The sequence below is a fragment of the Oncorhynchus mykiss genome, chromosome 21 (assembly GCF_013265735.2).
Source record: "Oncorhynchus mykiss isolate Arlee chromosome 21, USDA_OmykA_1.1, whole genome shotgun sequence".
Lineage (NCBI taxonomy): Eukaryota > Metazoa > Chordata > Actinopteri > Salmoniformes > Salmonidae > Oncorhynchus > Oncorhynchus mykiss.
In genome coordinates, this window is record NC_048585.1 from 27,188,989 (window position 1) to 27,209,566 (window position 20,578).

Here is a 20,578-nt window from a genome sequence, read left to right on the forward strand (position 1 = left end):
ACACATGGCCTGAAGTTAACCCTGTATTGTCTGTCAGTCCACAGTGATTGGAGGAGCCACCGTAACAACCGCGAATGTGGCTTCAACCAATGGACTGATCCACATTATTGACACAGTGTTGGTTCCAGAGAGGAGTCTCAGTGAGGGGCTGCTGGAGCTGCTTGCACGGAGGCCAGAGTTCTCCCTGTTCAAGAGTTACCTTGTCGTATGTACATTATAAGGCTGCCATTCTATTCACCCAAACTCTATTTCTGAACAGAGCACTCTGATGAACAACCCCAGCTTTATCAATGTCTCAATAAGGTTCTCCATAAAAATATGTGTGATTCCGTATGCAGCCATATCTGAGGAAAATGTCTGTCTCTGTCGGCTCCCTCTCAGCATCACAACCTGACAGCAGAGATAGAGCAGGCCTCGGCCTACACAGTGTTCGCTCCAACAGACGGCGCTGTCCTCGAGTACCTCAAGAATATCGCTTCAGACACCATGGTACCTCAAACGATTGTTTAATGTTGGTACACATTGTGTGTGTGTGTGTGTGTGTGGAATGCGAGTGTGCGTGCTTATATAATGTATGAACTGTAGTACTGTGTGTGTTTTGGTTGTTGTCAGGACCTGAATACGACGCGGTACCACATAGTGCTGTCTGATAGGTTAATGAAGGTAGACCTGCTGGGTGGAGCCTACAAGGAGACCATGCTGGGGTTCTCCTACCAGCTAGGCATCTTACCCAGGGATGACAAGGTATTATTATTATGGGATGCTCTGGGAATTCTGTTGGTGTTCTACTAATGTTATATCAGCCATATTGGCTATAGTCTGCTACTGTTTGAGTCCTCTCAAAATGTGGTGCTCCTTTTTTTTTCTCTCTTCTCTTCTCTCTCCTCTGTAGTTGTTTGTGAATGAAGCCCAGGTAAATGTGTCAGACATCCTGGGAGGTAAAGGGGTGATCCACGGCCTATCTGCAGTACTAGATATCACCAAAAATCGCTGCGACATCCAGCAATTCAAGACATTTCCGGTAAAGCCCCTTTCTTCCTTTTTCTAAACATTTGACATTCATTTTCTCAGATAATAATTTATTTATATTTTGTCTGAAGGGATTGTGTCAAGATTGCTTCTACCCACAACTCAACTCCTGTCCAACTGGAGCTACCACAATAGTATGACACCTTTCAAGTATATCCAGCTACCTTATAGTGGATCCAAAATGGCTGTCATGTTTCATGAACTACTCTCTGTGTTATGGCTGTTTTCCCTACAGGCATTGGTCAGGAAAAAGTGTATGTTCAGTCGGGTCTACCAGGGGGAACGGCTGCTCAGCATCGGCTGCAGGACCATCTGCAAGAATACTACCATTGTACGTGAGACACCAGCAGCACCACTAGCACTGCGTTGGAATCACTGGAATACGACCACACTTCGGACTGTGTCCCACCCTATTCCCTATATAGTGCACTATTTTTGACCAGGGCCCATAGGGAATAGGGTGGAATGTGGCATGCATCCCCGGTCTAGAATGGGTCACTGGTGTAGAAACAAAAGCACTGTTAAAATCATTTGTTTTGTGTTTGCATATTTATTACACATTCAATGCTTTAAATCCAAGAAGAGGAATCAACAAGGGTCCAGAGAAGCTCTACCTGAGTGAGGGAATTGACAGGCATTCATACTCTACCTTTACGCCAATTGGAAGTGAGAGTAGAAGTGCGTGTCCCGGTGATTGACTCTAGCTCCCCCTGTAGGTGCGGAGGTGCTGTGGCGGGTTCTACGGGGAGCACTGTGAGCCATGTCCAGGGCCCAAAGGCCAGCCTTGCTATGGGAACGGGATGTGCCAGGACAGGACCAACGGTACAGGGGTTTGCCAGTGTAACAAGAGCTTCAACGGGACTGCTTGTGAAACGTGCCAGGAGGGCAAATACGGCATCCACTGTGACCAAGGTACTGTAGTAATGAATTGTAAGCCCTTAGAAAAAAAGATTCTATCTAGAACGTAAAAGGGTTGTTCGGCTGTCCCCATAAGAGAACCCTTTGAAGAACCCTTTTTGGTTGGAAATCTGTTGGGTGGAAACCTTTTGGGTTTCATGTTAAACCCTTTCCACAGAGGGTTCCACATGGAACCCAAAAGGGTTATTTGGCTGTCCCAATAGGGTTATCCTATGGGGACAGCCAAATAACCCTTTTGGAACCCTTTTTTCTAATAGTGTAGTCAAATATCGTCCACTGTGACCAAGGTACTGTCGCAAGATATATCCACTATCAACTTGCCACTACATTATAGAATCCAGCAATTCAACATTGGGATGCTTTTGCAATACAGAAACACAATCTCTATATATGCTACTTTCATCAGCATATTTCTCTCTCTCGCTCTCACCCTCCCCCCCCCCCCCCCCCCCCCCTCTTTGCAGACTGTAGGTGTAAGAACGGCCGGTGCAACGACGGTATCCATGGAGATGGGACATGCGAGTGTGATGCGTATTGGAGAGGGGTCACCTGTGATGACAGTATGTACTGTATGAAAGCATATGTGCTGGCGTTGTTCATATTTTTAATGAGTATAATTTTAGCTCCTTGCATCTGGTAGCACTTTAAGTTGTGCGAATTTAATCTGTCCAGTATATATGACAGGGTCATTGCCTGATACGTGGGCCACAGCGCAGGAGGGTCATTCTTGAGTTGTGGTGGCATTTCGTGAGAATTAAAATAAAATGTTATGTATTTACACAATACCAGTCAATCGTTTGGACACACCTCCTCATTCAAGGGTTTTTCTTTATTTTGACTTGTTCTACTTTGTAGAATAATAGTGAAGACATCAAAACTATGAAATAGCACACCTTGATGACAGCTTTGCACACTCTTGGCATTCTCTCAACCAGCTTCATGAGATAGTCACCTGTAATGCTTGGAGTTCCCACATATAAATACGAATTTGTTCTTATGACTAGTTAAATAAAGGTTCAATTTTTAAAAATGCAGCACTCCATCACTCCTTCTTGGTCAAATAGCCCTTACACTGCCTGGAGGTTTTGGGTCATTGTCTTGTTGAAAAACAAATGATAGTCCCAGTAAGCTCAAACCAGATTGGATGGCGTATCGCTGCAGAATTCTGTGGTAGCCACGCTGGTGTGTGATTATGTTTAACAAGTAATGGTAATTGTTTCTCAAAAATGTAGGGGTAAAAATTAATAACATGACACTCCTGTTTTCAATAACTTTAAATACCTCACCTTGCGAGGATAACGGCATTGAGCCTTTTTGTAAAATGTTTGGAGGTTGGAGGACACATTTGGAGTGATCTTAGACCATTCCTCCATACAGAATCCTTCCAGATCCTTGATATCCTTCATCTGTGCTTATGGACGGCCCTCTTCAATTCAAACCACAGGTTTTCAAGTCCAGAGACTGAGATGGCCATTGCAAAATGTTGATTTTGTGGCCAACTAACCATTTCTTTGTGGATTTTGATGTGAGCTTGGGGTCATTGTGTTGCTGGAAGATCCACTTGTGGCCAAGTTTCAGCCTCCTGGCCGAGGCAACCAGGTTGTTGGCTAAAAGGTCCTGGTACGAGTGGTAACACTTTCTGACCCCACTGTATTATATACATAAAATGAAAAGCGTTTTAATAACCTTCTTTGTTTTTATTAATCCATACAAATATGAAATACTTTTACTTACTTTCTAGAATTCAAATAGTAGATATCTCTAAATCCCCAAAACATGTCACTGCGACTTTACTCATCACTACTGGGACAAGACAATTTTCATACCCTAAGTACTTTTAAAGAATACATACAAATACCGTTTTGCAGTACAGAGGACTTGCATTTTGTTTTATCATTGACAAACAGTTCGACGTCAACAAAAACATGCGTGATGTGTTTTTCATGGTCGCAAAGGCAAGGGATGCAAATGCCACCGCCCAGGACTTGTCCTACCAAGGGACTATAGTCCCACCCCTAACTGACAGAAAGACATGCCAAAAAAACAACACATGTATTACAAGTAGAAGTCACATGGGCATTTCAACAATGTTATAGGATCATCTCATAACACTGTAACATGTCATTCCTGTATGCTGTGTTTCAGAGTTCACCAGAGAAGAGAACTGTGGGGACAGGAAGTGCCACACCAGTGCAATGTGAGTGAACTCACTCTGACTTCAGCTTCCCACCACTCTATGATGTGACTATGTTGAAATGAAACCATCTCAGCACATCAGGCCCGAGAAACGGTTCTTACATCTCTTAGCTGCAAACTGTGGTTCCATCTCTTCTCCTCTTTTGCATCTCTCCCACAGATGTGTAGTAGGTCGCTGTGAATGTTTGGCCGGGTTTCAGGGTAACGGCACTGACTGCAAAGGTATCCTTCCTGTCACTTTCCAGCATGCACTATTATACTGGTACCTGAACTGCTATTACACTATACATGACTACCACACAGGAAACTAGGTGTAACAAGTGTGTGTGTGTGTGTGTGTGTGTGTGTGTGTGTGTGTGTGTGTGTGTGTGTGTGTGTGTGTGTGTGTGTGTGTGTGTGTGTGTGTGTGTGTGTGTGTGTGTGTGTGTGTGTGTGTGTGTGTGTGTGTGTGTGCGCGCGCAGCGAAAGATGCCTGCAAAGACAATAACGGAGGATGCAGTCCTCACGCTGTGTGTAAGAGGACTCTCCCTGGACGCAGGCAGTGCGTGTGCAACACGGGATATCACGGCGATGGGATGGTGTGTGTACGTAAGTGTGCATCTTTAATCTACACACTTTGACAGGTCAGGTTCTGAAATAATGTTGAGTTTCAGCTGTGTTTGTTCGTTTTGTTATCTCGAGCTGGGCTACCACTGAAAGTAACGGTAAGAAATGATTTGAGCCAATTTCGACCCAAACAATGTTAAACATTGTTTTATTTTCCCTCAGAGATTAACCCCTGCCTGGACGGTAAAGGAGGCTGCCATGTGAATGCAGACTGTATTCACACCGGACCTAACAAAGTAAGTTGGTTGGTTGGTCGGTCTGTTGTGTGTGTTCGGTGTCCATCAATCTGTTGTAAAACAGTGAACTGACTTATTTCATGTTTTCTATCCAGACGTCGTGTGTGTGCAGCCAAGGCTACACAGGAGATGGGAAGGAGTCTTGTACGGTTATCAACCTCTGTCGAACGGTACATCTCTAATCTCTCCCTCAATACAGTGTTAATGTAGTGAACAGTGTAACAGAGTGGTGAACAGTGTAACAGAGTGGTGAACAGTGTAACAGTATGGTGAACAGTGTAACAGAGTGGTGAACAGTGTAACAATGTGGTGAACAGTGTAAATGTAGTGAACAGTGTAACAATGTAGTGAACAGTGCAAATGTAGTGAACAGTGTAACAATGTAGTGAACAGTGTAACAGAGTGGTGAACAGTGTAACAATGTGGTGAACAGTGTAACAGAGTGGTGAACAGTGTAATAGTGTGGTGAACAGTGTAACAATGTGGTGAACAGTGTAAATGTAATGAACAGCGTAACAATGTAGTGAACAGTGTAACAATGTAGTGAACAGTGTAACAATGTAGTGAACAGTGTAAATGTAGTGAACAGTGTAACAATGTAGTGAACAGTGTAACAATGTAGTGAACAGTGTAAATGTAGTGAACAGTGTAACAGAGTGGTGAACGGTGTAACAATGTGGTGAACAGTGTAACAGTGTGGTGAACAGTGTAACAATGTGGTGAACAGTGTAACAGTGTAGTGAACAGTGTAACAGAGTGGTGAACAGTGTAACAGAGTAGTGAACAGTGTAACAATGTGGTGAACAGTGTAACAGTGTGGTGAACAGTGTAACAATGTGGTGAACAGTGTAACAGTGTGGTGAACAGTGCAACAGAGTGGCGAACAGTGTAACAGTGTGGTGAACAGTGTAACAGTGTGGTGAACAGTGTAACAATGTGGTGAACAGTGTAACAGTGTAGTGAACAGTGTAACAGAGGTGTGAACAGTGTAACAGAGTAGTGAACAGTGTAACAATGTGGTGAACAGTGTAACAGTGTGGTGAACAGTGTAACAATGTGGTGAACAGTGTAACAGTGTGGTGAACAGTGCAACAGAGCGGTGAACAGTGTAACAGTGTGGTGAACAGTGTAACAATGTGGTGAACAGTGTAACAATGTGGTGAACAGTGTAACAGTGTGGTGAACAGTGTAACAGAGTAGTGAACAGTGTAACAATGTGGTGAACAGTGTAACAGTGTTCTGAAGAGTGTAACAATGTGGTGAACAGTGTAAAAGTGTGGTGAACAGTGTAACAGTGTGGTGAACAGTGTAACAGTGTGGTGAACAGTGTAACAGTGTGGTGAAAAGTGTAACAGTGTGGTGAACAGTGTAACAGAGTAGTGAACAATGTAACAGGGTGGTGAACAGTGTAACAGAGTAGTGAACAGTGTAACAATGTGGTGAACAGTGTAACAGTGTGGTGAACAGTGTAACAATGTGGTGAACAGTGTAACAGTGTGGTGAACAGTGTAACAGTGTAGTGAACAGTGTAACAGAGTGGTGAACAGTGTAACAGTGTAGTGCACAGTGTAACAGTGTGGTGAACAGTGTAACAGTGTGGTGAACAGTGTAACAGTGTGGTGAACAGTGTAAATGTAGTGAACAGTGTAACAATGTAGTGAACAGTGTAACAGAGTGGTGAACAGTGTAACAATGTGGTGAACAGTGTAAATGTACTGAACACTGTAACAATGTAGTGAACAGTGTAACAATGTAGTGAACAGTGTAACAATGTAGTGGACAGTGTAAATGTAGTGATCAGTGTAACAATGTAGTGAACAGTGTAACAATGTAGTGAACATTGTAAATGTAGTGAACAGTGTAACAGAGTGGTGAATGGTGTAACAATGTGGTGAACAGTGTAACAGTGTGGTGAACAGTGTAACAATGTGGTGAACAGTGTAACAGTGTAGTGAACAGTGTAACATAGTGGTGAACAGTGTAACAGTGTGGTGAACAGTGTAACAATGTGGTGAACAGTGTAAATGTAGTGAACAGTGTAACAATGTAGTGAACAGTGTAACAATGTAGTGAACAGTGTAACAATGTAGTGAACAGTGTAAATGTAGTGAACAGTGTAATAATGTAGTGAACAGTGTAACAATGTAGTGAACAGTGTAAATGTAGTGAACAGTGTAACAGAGTGGTGAACGGTGTAACAATGTGGTGAACAGTGTAACAGTGTAAGAGTGTGGTGAACAGTGAAACAATGTGGTGAACAGTGTAACAGTGTAGTGAACAGTGTAACAGAGGTGTGAACAGTGTAACAGAGTAGTGAACAGTGTAACAATGTGGTGAACAGTGTAACAGTGTGGTGAACAGTGCAACAGAGCGGTGAACAGTGTAACAGTGTGGTGAACAGTGTAGCAATGTGGTGAACAGTGTAACAATGTGGTGAACAGTGTAACAGTGTGGTGAACAGTGTAACAGAGTAGTGAACAGTGTAACAATGTGGTGAACAGTGTAACAGTGTTCTGAAGAGTGTAACAATGTGGTGAACAGTGTAAAAGTGTGGTGAACAGTGTAACAGTGTGGTGAACAGTGTAACAGTGTGGTGAACAGTGTAACAGTGTGGTGAAAAGTGTAACAGTGTGGTGAACAGTGTAACAGTGTAGTAAACAGTGTAACAGTGTGGTGAACAGTGTAACAGTGTAGTGAAAAGTGTAACAGTGTGTTGAACAGTGTAACAGAGCGGTGAACAGTGTAACAGTGTGGTGAACAGTGTAACAGTGTGGTGAACAGTGTAACAGAGCGGTGAACAGTGTAACAGTGTGGTGAACAGTGTAACAGTGTGGTGAACAGTGTAACAGTGTGGTGAACAGTGTAACAGAGCGGTGAACAGTGTAACAGTGTGGTGAACCGTGTAACAGAGTTGTGAAAAGTGTAACAGTGTGGTGAACAGTGTAACAGTGTAGTAAACAGTGTAACAGTGTGTTGAACAGTGTAACAGTGTAGTAAACAGTGTAACAGTGTGTTGAACAGTGTAAAAGAGTAGTGAACAGTGTAACAGTGTGGTGAACAGTGTAACCGTGTGGTGAACAGTGTAACAGTGTGGTGAACAGTGTAACAATGTGGTGAACAGTGTAACAGAGTGGTGAACAGTGTAACAGTGTGTTGAACAGTGTAACAGTGTAGTAAACAGTTTAACCGAGTAGTAAGCAGTGTAACAGTGTGGTGAACAGTGTAACAGTGTGGTGAACAGTGTAACAGTGTGGTGAACAGTGTGGTGAACAGTGTAACAGGGTGGTGAACAGTTTAACCGAGTAGTAAGCAGTGTAACAGGGTGGTGAACAGTGCAACAGGGTGGTGAACAGTGTAACAGTGTGGTGAACAGTGTAACAGGGTGGTGAACAGTTTAACCGAGTAGTAAGCAGTGTAACAGTGTGGTGAACAGTGTAACAGGGTGGTGAACAGTGTAACATGGTGGTGAACAGTGTAACAGTGTGGTGAACAGTGTAACAGTGTGGTGAACAGTGTAACAATGTGGTGAACAGTGTAACAGAGTGGTGAACAGTGTAACAGTGTGTTGAACAGTGTAACAGTGTAGTAAACAGTTTAACCGAGTAGTAAGCAGTGTAACAGTGTGGTGAACAGTGTAACAGTGTGGTGAACAGTGTAACAGGGTGGTGAACAGTGTAACAGTGTGGTGAACAGTATAACAGTGTAGTAAACAGTTTAACCGAGTAGTAAGCAGTGTAACAGGGTGGTGAACAGTGCAACAGTGTAGTAAGAAGTGCAACAGTGTGGTGAACAGTGTAACCGTGTGGTGAACAGTGTAACAGGGTGGTGAACAGTGTAACAGTGTGGTGAACAGTATAACAGTGTAGTAAACAGTGTAACAGTGTGGTGAACACTGTAACAGTGTAGTAAACAGTGTAACAGTGTAGTAAACAGTTTAACCGAGTAGTAAGCAGTGTAACAGTGTGGTGAACAGTGTAACAGGGTGGTGAACAGTGTAACAGGGTGGTGAACAGTGTGGTGAACAGTGTAACAGGGTGGTGAACAGTTTAACCGAGTAGTAAGCAGTGTAACAGGGTGGTGAACAGTGCAACAGGGTGGTGAACAGTGTAACAGTGTGGTGAACAGTGTAACAGGGTGGTGAACAGTTTAACCGAGTAGTAAGCAGTGTAACAGTGTGGTGAACAGTGTAACAGGGTGGTGAACAGTGTAACAGGGTGGTGAACAGTGTAACAGTGTGGTGAACAGTGTAACAGTGTGGTGAACAGTGTAACAGTGTAGTAAACAGTTTAACCGAGTAGTAAGCAGTGTAACAGTGTGGTGAACAGTGTAACAGTGTGGTGAACAGTGTAACAGGGTGGTGAACAGTGTAACAGGGTGGTGAACAGTCCAACAGGGTGGTGAACAGTGTAACAGTGTGGTGAACAGTGTAACAGGGTGGTGAACAGTGTAACAGGGTGGTGAACAGTGTAACAGGATGGTGAACAGTTTAACCGAGTAGTAAGCAGTGTAACAGGGTGGTGAACAGTGTAACAGGGTGGTGAACAGTGTAACAGTGTGGTGAACAGTATAACAGTGTAGTAAACAGTGTAACAGTGTGGTGAACACTGTAACAGTGTGGTGAACAGTGTAACAGTGTAGTAAACAGTTTAACCGAGTAGTAAGCAGTGTAACAGTGTGGTGAACAGTGTAACAGGGTGGTGAACAGTGTAACAGGGTGGTGAACAGTGTGGTGAACAGTGTAACAGGGTGGTGAACAGTTTAACCGAGTAGTAAGCAGTGTAACAGGGTGGTGAACAGTGTAACAGTGTGGTGAACAGTGTAACAGTGTGGTGAACAGTGTAACATTGTAGTAAACAGTTTAACCGAGTAGTAAGCAGTGTAACAGTGTGGTGAACAGTGTAACAGGGTGGTGAACAGTGTAACAGGGTGGTGAACAGTGTAACAGTGTGGTGAACAGTGTAACAGTGTGGTGAACAGTGTAACAGTGTAGTAAACAGTTTAACCGAGTAGTAAGCAGTGTAACAGTGTGGTGAACAGTGTAACAGTGTGGTGAACAGTGTAACAGGGTGGTGAACAGTGTAACAGGGTGGTGAACAGTGTGGTGAACAGTGTAACAGGGTGGTGAACAGTTTAACCGAGTAGTAAGCAGTGTAACAGTGTGGTGAACAGTGTAACAGGGTGGTGAACAGTGTAACAGAGCGGTGAACAGTGTAACAGTGTGGTGAACAGTGTAACAGTGTGGTGAACAGTGTAACAGGGTGGTGAACTGTGTAACAGGGTGGTGAACAGTGTAACAGTGTGGTGAACAGTGTAACAGAGCGGTGAACAGTGTAACAGTGTGGTGAACAGTGTAACAGTGTGGTGAACAGTGTAACAGGGTGGTGAACAGTGTAACAGGGTGGTGAACAGTGTAACAGTGTGGTGAACAGTGTAACAGGGTGGTGGACAGTTTAACCGAGTAGTAAGCAGTGTAACAGTGTGGTGAACAGTGTAACAGGGCGGTGAACAGTGTAACAGTGTGGTGAACAGTGTAACAGGGTGGTGAACAGTGTAACATTGTGAACAGTGTAACATAGCGGTGAACAGTGTAACAGTGTGGTGAACAGTGTAACAGTGTGGTGAACAGTGTAACAGGGTGGTGAACAGTGTAACAGGGTGGTGAACAGTGTAACAGTGTGGTGAACAGTGTAACAGGGTGGTGAACAGTTTAACCGAGTAGTAAGCAGTGTAACAGTGTGGTGAACAGTGTAACAGTGTGGTGAACAGTGTAACAGTGTGGTGAACAGTGTAACAGGGTGGTGAACAGTTTATCCGAGTAGTAAGCAGTGTAACAGTGTGGTGAACAGTGTAACAGTGTGGTGAACAGTGTAACAGGGTGGTGAACAGTGTAACAGTGTGGTGAACAGTGTAACAGTGTGGTGAACAGTGTAACTGTGTGGTGAACAGTGTAACAGTGTGGTGAACAGTTTAACCGAGTAGTAAGCAGTGTAACAGTGTGGTGAACAGTGTAACAGTGTGGTGAACAGTGTAACAGGGTGGTGAACAGTGTAACAGTGTGGTGAACAGTGTAACAGAGTGGTTGTCCTCTTGGCAGAAACAAAGGGACTGCCACAGGTACGCCAGGTGTAATATGACTGGTCCAGGGGAACGCAGCTGCACCTGTATGGGTGGATACATGGGCGACGGCATTAGCTGCAAAGGCACTGTGGGCAAGGTGAGCAGGAGAGGAGACTACACATAGCATGATCAAGTAAAAGTTACATTTGATTGCCATTTGTTAGTGAGCTCACACATTTGTTAGTAAGCTCACACCTCTTTTCTCACTTTATTTATTTATTTATTTATTTATTTATTTCTCTCTCTCACACACACACACACACACTCACTCACTCACACTCTTCATTTGACCATTGATCAGTGTTTGTCTTTTTCATCTACAGGAGCTTCTCACCAGGAAACTGAGGGATTTCTATCTTGGGTTGATGGTGAGTCTCTCACTGACAGTAGCACACTTTTATGTATGTTCTGCATTAAAATACACATCCTAATAAGAAAGGCACAACACAATCACTGTTGATATAAATAATAGCAAATGAACTAAAGATGTTGTTGGTTGAACGCTGTTTGTTTTCAGATGGCAGATATCTCTCTGAAGGGCCGGGGTCCATTCACAGTCTTTGCTCCAACAGCTGAGGCCTTCGGCCAGGGGGAGACGGTAGGAAAGTGTGTGTGTGTGTGTGTGTGTGTGTGTGTGTGTGTGTGTGTGTGTGTGTGTGTGTGTGTGTGTGTGTGTGTGTGTGTGTGTGTGTGTGTGTGTGTGTGTGTGTGTGTGTGTGTGTGTGTGTGTGTGTGTGTGTGTGTGTGTGTGTGTGTGTGTGTGTGCGCCTGTGTTTATGTACCTGTGTGTGTACTGATCTTATCTTGTCTCATGACTTGCTCTTAGGCAAAAGAGTTGAGGCATCCCTCAAAGAGAGAGAAGAGGGCCAAGATTCTTCGCTACCACATTGTGTCATGTCATACCCTATTGGCCAGCGACCTGACCACGCCCAGAAACCTGACCACTCTCATGGGAGACGTCTTGACCATCACCTACTCTGAGGTAACCAATGAGATTACAACACTCCCAGTGGATTCTATTGGTTGCTTCAATGTCTGGATTATTATCCTAGATTCAATCTATTATCATGATGGATTGGACATTATTTATAAAGTGCATTCGGAAAGTATTCAGACTCCATCAATCTACACACAATACCTCATAATGGCAAAGCAAATACAGGCTTTTCTAAATGTTTTCAAATGTATTAAAAAAAATAAAGTATTCAGACCCTTTGCTCAGTACTGTGTTGAAGCACATTTGGCGGCGATTACAGTCTCGAGGCTTCTTGGGTATGATGTTACAAGCTTGGCACACCTGTATTTGGGGAGTTTCTCCCTTTCTTCTCTGCAGATCCTGTCAAGCTCTGTCAGGTTGAATGGGGAGTGTTGCTGCACAGCTAATTTCAGGTCTCTCCAGAGATGTTCGACCGGGTTCCAGTCCGGGCTCTGGCTGGGCCACTCAAGGATATTCAGAGACTTGTCCCAAAGCAACTCCTGCGTTGTCTTGGCTGTGTGCTTAGGGTCGTTGTCCTGTTGGAAGGTGAACTTTCGCCCCAGTCTGAGGTCCTGAGGGCTCTGGAGCAGATTTTCATCAAAGATCTCTCTGTACTTTGCTCAGTACATCTTTCCCTCGATCCTGACTAGTCTCCCAGTCCCTGATGCTGAAAAACATCCCTACAACATGATGCTGCCACCACCATGCATCACCGTAGGGATGGTGCCAGGTTTCCTCCAGACGTGACGCTTGGAATTCAGGCCAAAGAGTTCAATCTTGGCTTCATTGGACCAGAGAATCTTGTTTCTCATGGTCTGAGACTCTAGGTGCCTTTTGGCAAACTCCAAGCGGGCTGTCATGTGCCTTTTACTGATGAGTGGCTTCCGTCTGGCCACTCTACCATGAAGGCCTGACTGGTGGAGTGCTGCAGAGATGGTTGTCCTTCTGGAAGGTTCTCCCATCTTCACATAGGAACTCTGGAGCTCTGTCAGAGTGACCATCTGGTTCTTGGTCACCTCCCTGACCAAGGCCCTTCTCCCCCGATTGCTCAGTTTGGTCGGGCAGCCAGCTCTAGGACGAGGCTTAGTGGTTCCAAACCTCTTCCATTTAAGAATGATGGCGGCCACAGTGTTCTTGGGCACCTTTAATGCTGCAGACATTTTTTTGGTACCTTTCCCCAGATCTGTGTCTCGACACAATCCTGTCTCGGAGCTCTACAGACAATTCCTTCGACCTCATGGCATGGTATTTGCTCTGATATGCACTGTCAACTGTGTGACCTTACATAGACAGGTGTGTGCCTTTCCAAATCATGTCCAATCAATAGAATTTACCACAGGTGGACTCCAATCAAGTTGTAGGAACAACTCAAGGATGATCAATGGAAACAGGGTGCGCCTGAGTTCAATTTCTACTCTCATAGCAAAGGATCAAAGCACAGTTTTTTATTTTTAATACATTTGTAAAAATGAATAAAAACTTGTTTTCACTTTGACATTATGGGGTATTGTGTGTAGATTGATGAGGATTATTATTATTTTATTTATGTTTTAAATAAGGCTGTAACGTAACAAAATATGGAAAATTCAAGGGGTCTGAATACTTTCTGAATGCACTGTAAACCTTGAGAAGTGTAGAAGTATAGTATGCACAGATGTTGCATCTGGTTCCTCTGCTACATTTGAGGAAGAGATTCCATGGTTGTGGTGAGAGAGCTGAGGTCTCCTGTCCTTGTTTCCAGGGTACCATCCTCATCAACAACATGGTGAAAGTGGTGCACAGTGATGACCCGAGCATCAATGGGATCATCCATGAGATTGACACCTTCATGATACCAGAGAGCCTGAAGAAGGCTGATGTGATAGAGGGGCCAGTATGTACAAAGATAGAGTATTTGTAATCAATATACCTGTTGAAATCTGTCAACCACTCCATCATTAGATAACTCATCACCACCTGTCCCTCTCTCTTTCCCTCTCCATCTCTCCCTTCACAGTTGAACCTCACTGATGTGGCTGATGGTAATGGTTACAAGACCTTCTACAAACTGCTGTTGGTTAGTATTTGTCCCAGTGAAGTTCCTATTTCCTTTATGGATTCTGAGAATAACAATCTTAAACTTCTCCCCTGAAAAGTGTTAAAGAAGGTGTTCTTCTCTGTTTCTCCCTGCAGGACACAGATGTAATGGCAATGGTGAACGACCCCCTCCACCAGCCCGTGACATTGTTCCTGCCGTCGGACCGCGCCATGGCCGCACTGCCCCAGGAGCAGAAAGACTTCCTTTACAACACACAGAACAGAGGACACCTGCTGGAGTACCTCAAATACCACATCCTCCGAGACACCAAGGTGTATGCAGCAGAGCTGGTCCACATCGATCCTATACGGACGCTCCAGGGATCCGAACTCAAAGCCAACTGTGGAGGGCTGGACAACATAGTGAGTAAAACAAAGTAGAGTTGTGTTTGTACAACACTAACATGCGGAATCAAATCAATTTCGAGGCAAAAAAAAGTAAGGCCATCTTGTGGTATTTGGATTGAGAGATGTATGGGATTGAAAGATTGAGAGATTTTCTGAGAGTTGTACTTTTCTGCACAGGGTGAAATCTTCCTCAACGACGGGAACTGCCGAATCATCCAGAGGCACCTCCTCTTCAACGGTGGGATAGCCTATGGGATCGACTGTCTGCTGAACCCGCCGAGCCTCGGGGGTCGCTGTGACAAAAAGGAAACTGTAGATTTCCCGGTGAGTGTGACCATATCATGCAGTAGATTTTTTTTATTGCTACCGTGGAATAAGGTGATTAGAATGATTATTGTCTTGGAATGTTTTGTCTGTGTTTCTCCTGTGTGGTAGCTACCCTGTGCATTCTGCACATCATCAACACGCTGCCCCCCTGGGTCCAAACTCAAGGTATCTGTTCATCCATCCACCCGTCGTAACCGTTATGTGAATACAACACGTGCATCTCTCCCCTACTAAAAACTGCCCCTGTATATGTATTCTGCAGGAGGTGAAGAAATGTGACCTGCACATGATAGTGAATATGAATGAAGGCTGCCAGGCCATATGCACTTTTGTTCTCTGGCAACCCAAGTGCTGTGCTGGCTTCTACGGACGTGACTGTCTGGGTAAGAACTCCCAAAATTTGACTCTCCCTGATCATACCAAGACTGCATCACAAATGGCATGTTATTCCCTTTATAGTGCACTACTTGTCAGACGTACTAGGGAACAGGGTACTATTTGGAATGCAGCCTAATAAATAGGACAACAATGACAGTTTGTGGTGAAAACCCCATAATGAATGTAATTCTCAAAGACTAGCTCCAAAAGTCTCATGCAGTCTCAGAAATGTGATTGGCATTTGTTAAAGCAGGTGTTCGAAGTGAAAGGCTACAGATCTGAGTTGTTTCCCATCATGCCTTTGACTTCCTGTTCCTGTTTACCTCAAGTTTGTCCTGGCGGGAATACATCTCCCTGTTTGAACCATGGAAAGTGTGATGACGGTCACCTAGGCAACGGTAACTGCACATGTGACACTGGTTTCCATGGCGACGCCTGTGAGTTGTGTAAAAAAGGCCACTATGGACCGGACTGCACAGGTGTGTAAGCGCTCTAGTGTGGATACCTTCATCTCAAGATTTAGTTGTGCTACCTTGTGTGAAGAATTTCATCTTGATCTTGTGTGGCTTAATTTAGTATCCTCTTGAATCATTCTCCATACTGAATCTTGAACCTGATTTGTGATATGATGTCATTTTTTCCTCAGCATGTAACTGCACAGAGCATGGGTCATGTGAAGAAGGCCTTAAAGGGACAGGCTCCTGTTTCTGTGAACAGGGCTGGACCGGGCAACGCTGTGAGACACAACTAGGTAAAGAACCACAAGTTATAAAATGTCCACCACACAAAGGAAGCCCAAGAGCCATCATCTTGAAATAGCTGTTTCTACTACATTTAAAACACTGATATTTATCATTTAAACGTTGATGTTAACTGTTCCTGTCACCCTTCATCCCCTCTCCCTATAGCGGAGGGTCCAGTCTGCTCGCCAACCTGCTCTCAGAACGGCATATGTAAAGAGAACAACACCTGTGTATGTAAACTTTTCTACGAGGGAGACGGCATCAGCTGCATAGGTAATGGCCTGCAGAGACAACACTGGAGTACTACAACACACACACATACACATACTGTGTATAAGCACATGAAACAAATCCAGTCCACTGTTGATCACTGCTTCTCTTCTGTGTCATGAATTTCTCATTTTGCTGCTCCTTCCTCCTCTCCATCGCCCTCTAGTGGCCGACCTGTGTAAGTTCTGGAACGGTGGCTGTGCCCAGGGAGCTAAGTGCAGTCAGAAGGGGGAGAAGGTGAGCTGTGCCTGCCCTCAGGGACACTCTGGAGACGGCTTCATCTGTCGGCCAGTAGACCCTTGCTCCGTCGATGACAACGGGGGTTGCCACGAGCACGCCACCTGCACCATGACTGGGCCGGTAAGGGGTCAGCCACGGGGTGCCATGGGTACTACAGTGGTTGCTATGGTAACTTATTAGCGTACCGCCAATAGTCCTAGCATGTCAGCTATTTGTCTGCTTTAAATATGAATTCATCTTTGCTTTGTGTGTGTGTGTGTGTGTGTGTGTGTGTGTGTGTGTGTGTGTGTGTGTGTGTGTGTGTGTGTGTGTGTGTGTGTGTGTGTGTGTGTACAGGGAAAGAAGAAGTGTGTGTGTAAGGATAACTACATCGGGGATGGTGTGACGTGTGAGGTGAAGGAGCTTCTTGTGAACCGTTGTCTCCAGGAGAACGGGCAGTGCCACTCTGACGCCCAGTGTACCGACCTTCACTACGAGGGTACGCCATGCACGCACACACACACTGTACACTCCTTGTATAGGAGTTTCATTGAAAGTCTGCATAAGAATACATAGGATATATATACAGTATAGCTCTTTTCCAAGACCCAAATGCACACATGTGGTGTGTGATATGCTGTGATGTTTACATCTTCTATCTTTGGTGCCCCCCCTCCCACCAGACAGCACAGTCGGTGTGTTCCACTTCCGGTCCAACAAGGGACAGTACAAGCTGAACTATACATCGGCCCAGGAGGCCTGCACAGGAGAGGGGGGAACCATCGCCACGTACACACAGCTCTCCTACGCACAGCAGGTGAGCACACACACATTAACACACACCAGAAAAGATACACTAACACCTTTACACACACATACATACATATACACACACACACACAGACTGACAAACACCTACTATGCTACCCCTCTGTCTCCAGGCTGGGTTCAACCTGTGTGCGGCTAGCTGGCTGGACCAGGCCAGAGTGGCCTACCCCACCACCTACTCCAACCCCAAGTGTGGCTTTGGTCACGTGGGCATCGTAGACTACGGCTTACGCAACAACCTCAGTGAGACCTGGGACACCTTCTGCTACAGGGTCAAGGGTAAGAGGGGAAAAGGAGAGGAGGGAATAATTGAGTGGGGAGGGAAAGAGGGAGAGAGAGACAGCCCTCTTTATGTGTGAAAAATGTGTTTTCTAAGGTGTTTCATAAGGTGTGTGTGTGTCCCCCTCCAGAGGTGAAATGTGAATGTAAAGCAGGTTATATAGGAGATGGATACTCCTGCACTGGAAACCTCCTGCAGGTTCTCACTGAGAAGCCCACCTTCTCCAACTTCCTCTCTGTGAGTATCTAAATGGTATCATTCTATTCAGGTTTCGATTTACTGTTTGTTCACTCACAGTGGTTTGTTACTGATCCGGTGTCGTTTTTACCTGCAGCAAATCCTGAACTACTCCCAGATGTCCGTGTCAGGAAAACAGTTTATGATGCGCCTCAGTAACCTGACCATCCAGTCCACTCTGTTTGTACCTGATAATACCGGACTGTACCAGAACCAGGTACAAGAACACCCTGTCAGACACACTGACATGCATTATGATGCACACCCGAACATGTGTATGCACTGTCTCACACAGCTACTCACACACAGCCCTGTACATTACCACCAGAGGCATCATGCCCATAGAGATTTGTCCTGTTTAAATATCCAAAATAATAATAATAAAATAAAAATGTTAGTTACAACCGTAGAACACGTGACCACGCCAGCCCAGGACCTCCACATCCGGCTTCCTCACCTGCGGGATCGTCTGACACCAGTCACCTGGACAGCTGATGAAACTGGGGGTTTGCACAACCGAAAGATTTCCACATAAACTGTCAGAAACCGTCTTGGGGAAGCTCATCTGAGTGCTCGTCGTCCTCACCAGGGTCTTGACCTGACTGCAGTTCGGCGTCGTAACCGACTTCAGTGGGCAAATGCTCACCTTTCGATGGCCACTGGCACGCTGGAGAAGTGTGATCTTCAGGGATGAATCCCGGTTTCAATTGTACAGGGCAGATGGCAGACAGCGTGTATGGCATCGCGTGGCTTGCTGATGTCAACATTGTGAACAGTGCCCCATAGTGGAGGTGGGGTTTTGGTATGGGCAGGCACAAGCTACAGACAATGAACACAATTGCATTTTATCGATGGCAATTTAAATGCACAGACATACCGTGACGAGATCCTTAGGCCCATTGCCGCCGCCATCACCTCATGTTTCAGCATGATCATGCACGGCCCCATGTTGCAAGGATCTGTACACAATTCCTGGAAGCTGAAAATGTCACAGTTCTTCCATGGCCTGCATACTCACCAGACATGTCACCCATTGAGCATGTTTGGGATGCTCTGGATCGACGTGTACGACGGCGTGTTCCAGTTCCCGCAAATCCGAGTAGCTAGCTTGTCTAATTATCTTAGTTGGTAGACTTTAGAAAAGCAAGCAATTACTAAATACACTGAATTAGACTCACGTTCCTTTCAATCTTTTACCCAGATTTTTGCAGAGAAGCATTTTTTTGTTAAAAATATAACCACAGGAGGTTGGTGGCACCTTCATTGGGGAGGACCGGCTCAGGGTAATGGCTGGAGGTGAATAAGTGGAATGCTGTCAAATACATCAAACACATTGTTTCCCACGTTAGCGGAGACTGCATTATTGGTAAACGCTGCATGTCGGCCCAATCGGAAATGACCAATCTGTACCGCTTCAGTGATCCAGATTGAATAGAGTCCTTACTCAGACTTATATGAACATGCATATGTATAAATGTGTGCACTCACTCTCCTGTGTTGTATCGCCCAGACACTGACCCACAGGGACATGGAGTACCATCTCTCAGAGGGCCGGGCCTTGGCCCTGAAAGACCTGACCAACGGCAGCCGTATCCGCACCCGGCTGGGCCAAAGCCTCGTTGTCCTGGGTATCGTTGACTTCCTCAACCCCAAGGCCCTGGTGAGACATGGAGCTACAGTACTTGTACACATCAACCCTGTACTTACTGTACTTTGTTCATTCACTCACTGTACCACACTCAGGTTCTCTGTTGTTTTTCAGTCCCCGTTATATGAATGTATTATATGTTTCCCTGGTTAACCAGGTCTCCTAGATTGGACTAAGATGTTTGAGAAAATTAGCTACTGAACCAGCCTCATAGTCCACATATTATAGAATAGTTCACCACTGAAAATAAAGTTTCACCTCATGATTGTAGTCTGTGAGCTCAAACTGGTCCCATCCTGATCTCTCTCTGTAGAGTTCCTCCCGTTATATCAACGACCGCTTCATCGTCGACTCCGACATCCTGGCATCCAATGGGATCATCCATGTGCTGCAGGGACCCCTCAAAGCCCCACCCCCTTGGATAGTGGTGAGATTATTACATCATTTTCTGTTTATTTTCTCTCCTTGATCGCTGACGAGATGTTGCTAAACTACTGGTCCTTGATCAGATTTATAGTTTAAGATTCGGACTGATTCAAATTGTGAGAACCGATCATAAATCAGTTGGTAAGGTCAGGTATTGGTGGACTCCTGTGTCTGACTTCTGACCCTATCTGTGACTGGTCCCCCAGCTCCACGCGGGTCACAAGGCAGGGATGGGGATTGGAGTTGTGCTGCTGATCACGCTGATGGCTGGGGCTGGGTTCGTAGGCTACCACTTCTACACCCACAAGACCAAACCGTTCCAGTTCCACTACTTTAAGGTGAGTGTGTTGGTTGAATGTCTTGAATGTTGTGCAACAATGACTTTTTGTCTCATTGCAGGCAAAGCTATTTACTGATATTCTGTTTGTTCAGAAGCTAACGCACAATAAAACATGGGGAACCTCGAACTTGATAATTGACCTTTGCCCTCTTTTGCAGGAAGAGGACGAGACGCCTCCAGACTGCAACCCTGCCATCTGCAACCCCAACATTGTTAACCCCACTTATGACTCCGCCCCTGCCACAAGTGAACCAGTTCCATCTGAGCTCCCTGTAAGTGACCCCACCCTATTTTACTTGTATACCAACCACCATCGAGAAAATATGTGTGCATGAATATGAATGCCATTGAACAATTCATGGTGAAGTGGCCCCTTTGCT

The 20,578-nt window shown here is 45.1% G+C and overlaps 1 protein-coding gene across 2 annotated transcripts in view; it reads left to right on the forward strand.

Annotated features, from left to right (window-relative positions):
• Nucleotides 1-20,578, forward strand: part of stab2 (stabilin 2) — a 40,147-nt gene that overhangs the window by 18,286 nt on the left and 1,283 nt on the right. For both annotated transcript variants that reach the window (XM_036957507.1, XM_036957508.1), the window contains 36 exons: nt 38-205; nt 382-489; nt 613-744; nt 893-1,021; nt 1,101-1,163; nt 1,265-1,360; nt 1,746-1,941; nt 2,412-2,507; nt 4,093-4,144; nt 4,304-4,365; nt 4,606-4,731; nt 4,912-4,985; nt 5,081-5,155; nt 11,080-11,199; nt 11,426-11,470; nt 11,620-11,700; nt 11,929-12,084; nt 13,820-13,951; nt 14,075-14,134; nt 14,251-14,517; nt 14,680-14,826; nt 14,938-14,994; nt 15,092-15,212; nt 15,537-15,686; nt 15,854-15,958; nt 16,116-16,223; nt 16,387-16,580; nt 16,797-16,938; nt 17,123-17,256; nt 17,381-17,546; nt 17,678-17,784; nt 17,882-18,001; nt 19,295-19,444; nt 19,746-19,859; nt 20,065-20,196; nt 20,357-20,470. In XM_036957507.1, coding sequence (XP_036813402.1) covers nt 38-205; nt 382-489; nt 613-744; nt 893-1,021; nt 1,101-1,163; nt 1,265-1,360; nt 1,746-1,941; nt 2,412-2,507; nt 4,093-4,144; nt 4,304-4,365; nt 4,606-4,731; nt 4,912-4,985; nt 5,081-5,155; nt 11,080-11,199; nt 11,426-11,470; nt 11,620-11,700; nt 11,929-12,084; nt 13,820-13,951; nt 14,075-14,134; nt 14,251-14,517; nt 14,680-14,826; nt 14,938-14,994; nt 15,092-15,212; nt 15,537-15,686; nt 15,854-15,958; nt 16,116-16,223; nt 16,387-16,580; nt 16,797-16,938; nt 17,123-17,256; nt 17,381-17,546; nt 17,678-17,784; nt 17,882-18,001; nt 19,295-19,444; nt 19,746-19,859; nt 20,065-20,196; nt 20,357-20,470 — 4,299 coding nt within the window. The remainder of the gene's footprint in view (nt 1-37; nt 206-381; nt 490-612; nt 745-892; nt 1,022-1,100; nt 1,164-1,264; nt 1,361-1,745; nt 1,942-2,411; nt 2,508-4,092; nt 4,145-4,303; nt 4,366-4,605; nt 4,732-4,911; nt 4,986-5,080; nt 5,156-11,079; nt 11,200-11,425; nt 11,471-11,619; nt 11,701-11,928; nt 12,085-13,819; nt 13,952-14,074; nt 14,135-14,250; nt 14,518-14,679; nt 14,827-14,937; nt 14,995-15,091; nt 15,213-15,536; nt 15,687-15,853; nt 15,959-16,115; nt 16,224-16,386; nt 16,581-16,796; nt 16,939-17,122; nt 17,257-17,380; nt 17,547-17,677; nt 17,785-17,881; nt 18,002-19,294; nt 19,445-19,745; nt 19,860-20,064; nt 20,197-20,356; nt 20,471-20,578) is intronic.